The sequence below is a fragment of the Cibotium barometz genome, chromosome 20 (assembly GCF_041138505.1).
Source record: "Cibotium barometz isolate CiBa-2024 chromosome 20, ASM4113850v1, whole genome shotgun sequence".
NCBI lineage: Eukaryota > Viridiplantae > Streptophyta > Polypodiopsida > Cyatheales > Cibotiaceae > Cibotium > Cibotium barometz.
Window position 1 is genome coordinate 17,604,937 of NC_141065.1, and position 6,245 is coordinate 17,611,181.

Genomic DNA, 6,245 nt, shown 5'->3' on the forward strand with positions numbered 1-6,245 from the left:
TCGTCAGTGTGACGTACTTCTCCCTTTATCTCCATTGCTTCCTTTGTCTCCACTCCAACAACGTCCTCCCCTCACTTTGGCCACTTCTGTCTTCTGCTTCATGTGCTTATGGAGCACCTAGCTGATACCCACCCACACATTCCCCTATGACGAGAGCCAGCACTAAGACCTCTGCAGCTTCCACCCACTCAGAAATTTTATGTCTTCCATGACATTCCACAAGAATTCCTTGGCATATATTTAAATACCTGGGTAAAGGTATTAGGAAACTAGTCACCCCTTAGAGATATTCACAATCATTGTGGCAGCATACTGGCTTGCATAAGAATTTCTTTTGGGAAGGAAAAAACAGTTAAAATATACTTTTTAAGACATGGGCAAAGTATTCGATACATATTTAAAGACCTTGGTAAAGCTACTAGAAAACCAGTCACCTCTTTCACAAGAACATAGACTTATACCAAGAGAAAATATTTTGCATTCACTGTATGTTTCTTAGTGAAAAATAAGATTCCGTATATAAAAACAAGTCTAACCTTACTGGCAAGCAAGTAAATAAACCTCTATCCAGGAAAATCACTTTTAGACAATTTATGTTACAACCTCTGCAAGAATGCAGCTAAAGTCATCACAACCATTTCAGCACCATACTGGCTTAATTTGATCCATCGTTCCGGATTAAAAATACCAGTAAAGGAAAGGGAAGAGAACAAGTTACTCATCGAGGGAATGGCCTTCAAAAAAGTAGTGAGAAAGGGGCAGACTCTAAGTTACCATTATTTAGTATGCCTTGAAAGAAAATGTTGTTCAATATCCTCGACCATACACTGGATTCCCACCATAGCTTGGTTCCCTACCAAAGCCAGCACTAGCACCTTGGCCAGGACAGTCTCTTGCCCAGTGCCCACCTTGTCCGCATTTGTAGCAAGCATTTGAACTGCCCATCAAACCGCCAGCATTAAAACCTCCACCAAAATTACCACCGGCATTTAAACCTCCACCAAAATTACCACCAGCATTACTACTAACTTGGCCCATACCCCTTTCATTTGGACACTCTCTTGCAAAATGACTACCTCCACATTTGAAACATGAAACACTGCCCCCATAACTATTTGAACTTCCATTGGCATATCCACCTCCAAAAGTAGGCTGTACAGAACCCGAATATCTGTTTCCTCCATAGCTTCCACCTCCAGGTCGTCCCATCGGTACAGTCCCTGCAGGAGTAGAACCACCATAACCATTGTATGTTGGATCCAAAGGTCTTGTCATACTAGCATTTAGCCCACTAACTTCCTCTCCTCTTGATAATTTCCCAATGGTGTCAATAAGAACTTTACTTTCTGCTGCAAAATCAAGTCTTTCTGACTTAACAATGGTACTTTTTACACGCTGTTCATCATTATAACTCTCCTCTTTAACTTTTAATTTGAACAAGTGCTGGGAGAAAAGTAATTTTTGAATTAGCTCCCCATACTTAGGACTCTCATCCTGCTTCCACATGTAAAGTTCCTTCGCTGAGACCCCCATGATCTCCTCCCCAGCCTCTTGAAAAGCTGTGATCCAAGTGACACCAGTGTGATCTTGAACCTGAACAGATAGGAGATACCTATAGTCGCATTCTGCTACAGATTTATCACAGCGATCACACCTCCAAGTGCCATCGCCATTGTTGATGACTTTCTTGCTGCACTGGCGGTCGCCAACTGGAAGAGGGCAAGCCGTGTAGCAAAACATGTCAGTCTTAATAAATGAGATTGTGGCCTTCAAAGCAATCCAATCAGGCTTCTCAGATCGACCAAGTCCTTCATCCTTGATTTGGGAGACAGTCTTCCGCATGTCAATACGAGTGCCACTGGCACCTTCTCTAGATATAGACTGAAATGCTATGTTTTTACCTACTCGCTCAAACCACTCCTTTACTTCAAAAGACTGAGGAAGATTAGGATTTATGAGGAGTTGGCTAGATGAAATTGTCCCAACACTTTTCCCACCAAAGTCAGATACACGACCTGCCTTAAGTGCTAGAACAGGAAACTGGCCAGAATCACATAAATCCTGCAGTTGCTGGCCTTCACTGTTGCCAAAAGATCCCCACATAGTGACTTCCACACTCCGACCAGAGGTATCCCGCAGCTGAAGGCTTCTTCTCTGAGTCTCCGTTCCGTTCTTTCGCATGATTGTAGTGGAGGGATTGATTGTCACCACCACTCCAATTATATCTACCATAGCATTTGCCTCCATGTTTTCAATCTCACTTATAGGCCTGAAATCAAACTGCTGATGTGGTATCGAGTCATCTTCTTCAAGGCATGGTTCTACAGTTGATGAATTCTCCAAAAATATCTCCCATTCATTTCTGAGATGATTGAAGGTCTTCTGTGCAGGCTTAAGTAATCCCTTTGATATGGTGTACACCTTCCCTATCTCTATTCGGTCATGAAACTGGTCAGCAACATTGTTGAAACATGTAGCACGAATCTCACCTCCCTCTGCATCCAGGAGATCAAAGTGAAAGACCTTGCCCTCCCCTTTGGCATTATGATACCTGCGGAGGTCACCTTTTCCTGTTACTCTTGCTTTGATGGTCCATCTGCCTTGATATGGGTTCAAAGCTGCAATCGGCACTATCCTTGCAGGTGCCTCGTTCTTCACAATGGGGCCTCGGTTAGAATAAAGAGGTGCAGGCTGATTAGAAGGAGGAGCCGCCACAGGTCTGCCATATGTGCTTGTTGGGCCACTTGAGTACATTCCACCTCCCCCAGTAGCCTGTGCATTTCCTCCAGAGCCAAATCCCTGCCCTTGATAGCCTACAGGTTGGGCAGGCCTTGAACCATTGGCCATACCACCATGTACCTGAGGGTGTTGAGCCTGCGGAGCAAACGTAGTTGCTTGCACAGCAGGTCGCTGTTGTTGCTGTTGAAGATTGCCTGCAGTGGCAGCAGCTAATGACTCATCATTCATTATTACTTGCTTTGGATCCCCAATTATTTCAGCAACAGAAACAGCAACCTCCATGTTGAGCACGATGATGATTCTGCAGACAAAAGTCACCTTTGCTTCATAAGATTTTGCTGTAACTGTATGGAACATACATCACTGTAACACACGTCTGCAAAACAATCCATAAAGCAGTAACTCCCACTACTGGCCAGTGTGGCTCCATTCGGGAGGACTCCCAGTGCAACATTCAAGCAGTTGAAGATTTCAGCGTAAGTGCAATCTCTATGACAAGAAAATGCTGACTTTGCAAAACGCTGAACAAGAAAATATCACATTGGAAAAAAAAACAATATTTCTGCCAGGCAAGAAATCTCCGATTAATCGTCTAGTACCTATGCTTCTGGAAGCTTTATTTAACCAACAAAACCTAGTTTAGGCACATGGTACAGTATGGGGAAAATCCACAGGATGCAAAGGATGCAGAAAACATAAACGCCAAATAAAGGCTAGTGGAAGTGCTGAAAACCTAGCAAGAAAAGCAGAACATATAAAGCTACAGGAAATTCTGAAACCCTAGGATAAGCAAAGAAAGGTAAAAAAGGAAGAAGAACTGACTTTCGGTTCTGCACCGTGTTGCATATGTACTCGACGAGCTTGACGATGGAGCCTTTTTGGACCTGGCCCGACTTGACAAACTCGTTGAGCTGAGTGGCGAGCATGGCCTGCTGCACATAGATGCCATCGGAGAGGACGAGGCGGTAGCGTTCCTGAACACTCTGTCCGGAGCCGATCTGTCGAACATCCAGGACCTGGACGAGAGGGTGCAGGTCAACCTCGCCGCTGTTGAGGGCCAAAATAGCGTTCTGCGTGAGGGCGGTCGCCATAGCCAGAGCTTTAGCAGTAGGCTGCACAGAAGGAGAACCACAAGAAAGAGCGTTTACTGAAGAAGATGAGTCAGAATGGAGGGAAGGCGAAGAGGACCGCCATGAAAGCTGGAGCTTAGACCTGAAACGCTCTACGAGTCTAAAGACCATGTGTGTGCATAGCTACTTCTCCCGCCTTTCTTCTTGCTTTTTTGGCAGCAATATGAAGCTTTTTCATTGAACATGGCTAGGACTCCTTTCTTATCAATTCGACTAGTATTGCACCGGCGCATTGCTGCAGCAGACCAAGGTTCCAGAAATGAACTATTCCCTCTCTTCAACCATCTCTCTCTCTCTCACACACACACATGCACATGCACATGCACATGCACATGACCCTCTCCCTCTCTCCGTACACACTCTCAAATCTCTCTCTCTCTCTCACACACACACATGCACACACATATACACACCCTCTCTCTCTCTCTTTCTCTCACACACATACACACACACACACATGCACACACTCCCTCTCTCTTCTTACACTCTCCCACACATAGAAGCGCTCTCTCACGCACACATACACATGTAAATATATAGTATATACAATATTATATTTTAGATACATAAACCTATACATAGACACATATACTTATACATATATACATGTATTTAAAAATATAAATACAAACATCGACATAATTTAATTAATTTTGATTAAATTTTAATGTGCGGAGATGGGTGATAAGTTGTGGTCACTTTTAAATATATAGATAGATATATCATACACGCATCTAAACACACACACACACACACACACAAACATATATATATATATATATATATATATATATATATATATATATATATATATATATATATACATACATACATACATACATATGTATGTATGTATATATAAATGTAAATAAACACACACACACACACATGTATACACACATATACATATATGTTTTCTATTTAATTTATATTTTATTAAAAGCTACTTTTTATTCTCTATCTCTCACTCTCTTTCTCTCTCTTTTCACCCTCCCTCATTACATCTCTCTCTCTCTCTCTCTCTCTCTCTCTCTCTCTCTCTCTCTCCAGGTCTGCCCCATCTCACTCTCTCTCAAGCACATTCTACACATAGATGTAGATGTACGCACATGCATATACTCTCTCTCCAGGTTTGCCCCATCTCACTCTCTCTCAAGCACATTCTACACATAGATGTAGATGTACGTACATGCATGCATATACTCTCTCTCCAGGTTTGCCCCATCTCACTCTCTCTCAAGCACATTCTACACATAGATGTAGATGTACGCTTCTTTTCAATTAGCCCCACCTCCTTTGCCCACGTGGAGGGAGGTGGGGTTGTGGTTAATCTTGTATAGATGCCTCATTTTTTTCAATATGATATGAAGCTTTTTCACGAAGATGGCTAGGACTCTGGTGCTCAAGAGCACATGCATCATACGACTCCTTTCTTTATCAATTCGATGCCTCATTTTTTTCAATATGATATGAAGCTTTTTCACGAAGATGGCTACAACTCTGGTGCTCAAGAGCACATGCATCATACATAACACATGGCTCAAGAGCACATGCATCATAACACACGGCTCCTGATACATGCCAAGGCTATGCTTTAAGGGGATTTACACTACTCTCCCTTGTCCCCTTTCTCGAGAAAAATCCCTAGAATGGGGAGATCTCCCTCATGGCACCCATGCTAACTTTTCCAAGATTTCCTTGGAAATACATTGTGATGCGTAAAGGCCCTAAGGCACCAAAAGTTAACCTTGCTTGTGAGGGAGATATGTGCCTCTTTCAGAATAACAGTGACTAAATTGAATTCTCGTCAACAATTTGCATGACTAGATTAGCATTCATATCACCAAATCAACAATATCATTAGAATAGGATATCCTAAAAATAATTAACATGTAATCAATTTTAGAAACCTACGTTGATATATGCATGCGCTTTGCTTGGTAATGCTTTAGAAGATGGTTAGATAGGGGGTTAAAATCGCCAAGTTGAAATGCTTTAAACAATGAACATATGAAAAAATTGAAATGCCCACTAATGTTGCATCGAGGATAGGTTCATGGACATGATAGAGCTTCCCTTACATTATGTGCCGCTATCATTGGCGGATGTATAAACATGTTCTCATTCTGATAGAGTCCCAAGACTTTTAGGAATATATAATAAATATGCTTGCAGGTAACATAAAACTTTTTCCACAAATGATTTTTGGAAATCAGAAAATGTACACGAAGGTTATGTACATGAACCTCATAGAATATTTTCTCTGGTGCATCTTCTTCTATCTCAAACACCTTATGCTCATATAGCTTGTGGCTTTTTTAACAGGTATTGCTCATTCCATGCATGTTCTCCATAAATTGAAATGCCCACTAATGT

The 6,245-nt window shown here is 42.0% G+C and overlaps 1 protein-coding gene across 1 annotated transcript; it reads right to left on the reverse strand.

The window, feature by feature from the left end:
- Window positions 1-554: 554 nt before the first annotated feature.
- On the reverse strand, window positions 555-4,235 carry LOC147627604 (replication protein A 70 kDa DNA-binding subunit A-like). The gene is made up of 2 exons (XM_086814511.1): window positions 3,562-4,235; window positions 555-3,040 (listed from the first exon to the last, which is right to left on the reverse strand). Exons 1-2 carry the CDS (start codon window positions 3,978-3,980, stop codon window positions 808-810), a joined length of 2,652 nt encoding a protein of 883 aa, XP_086670637.1. The 5' UTR covers window positions 3,981-4,235; the 3' UTR covers window positions 555-807.
- Window positions 4,236-6,245: the final 2,010 nt, after the last annotated feature.

Excerpts from the sequence above, each read along its gene's own strand:
- LOC147627604 (XM_086814511.1), bottom strand. The coding sequence starts at position 3,980 with ATGGTCTTTAGACTCGTAGAGCGTTTCAGGTCTAAGCTCCAGCTTTCA. Across the intron at positions 3,041-3,561 it reads AACACGGTGCAGAACCGAAA|AATCATCATCGTGCTCAACA; the intron begins GTCAGTTCTTCT and ends TTTTGTCTGCAG.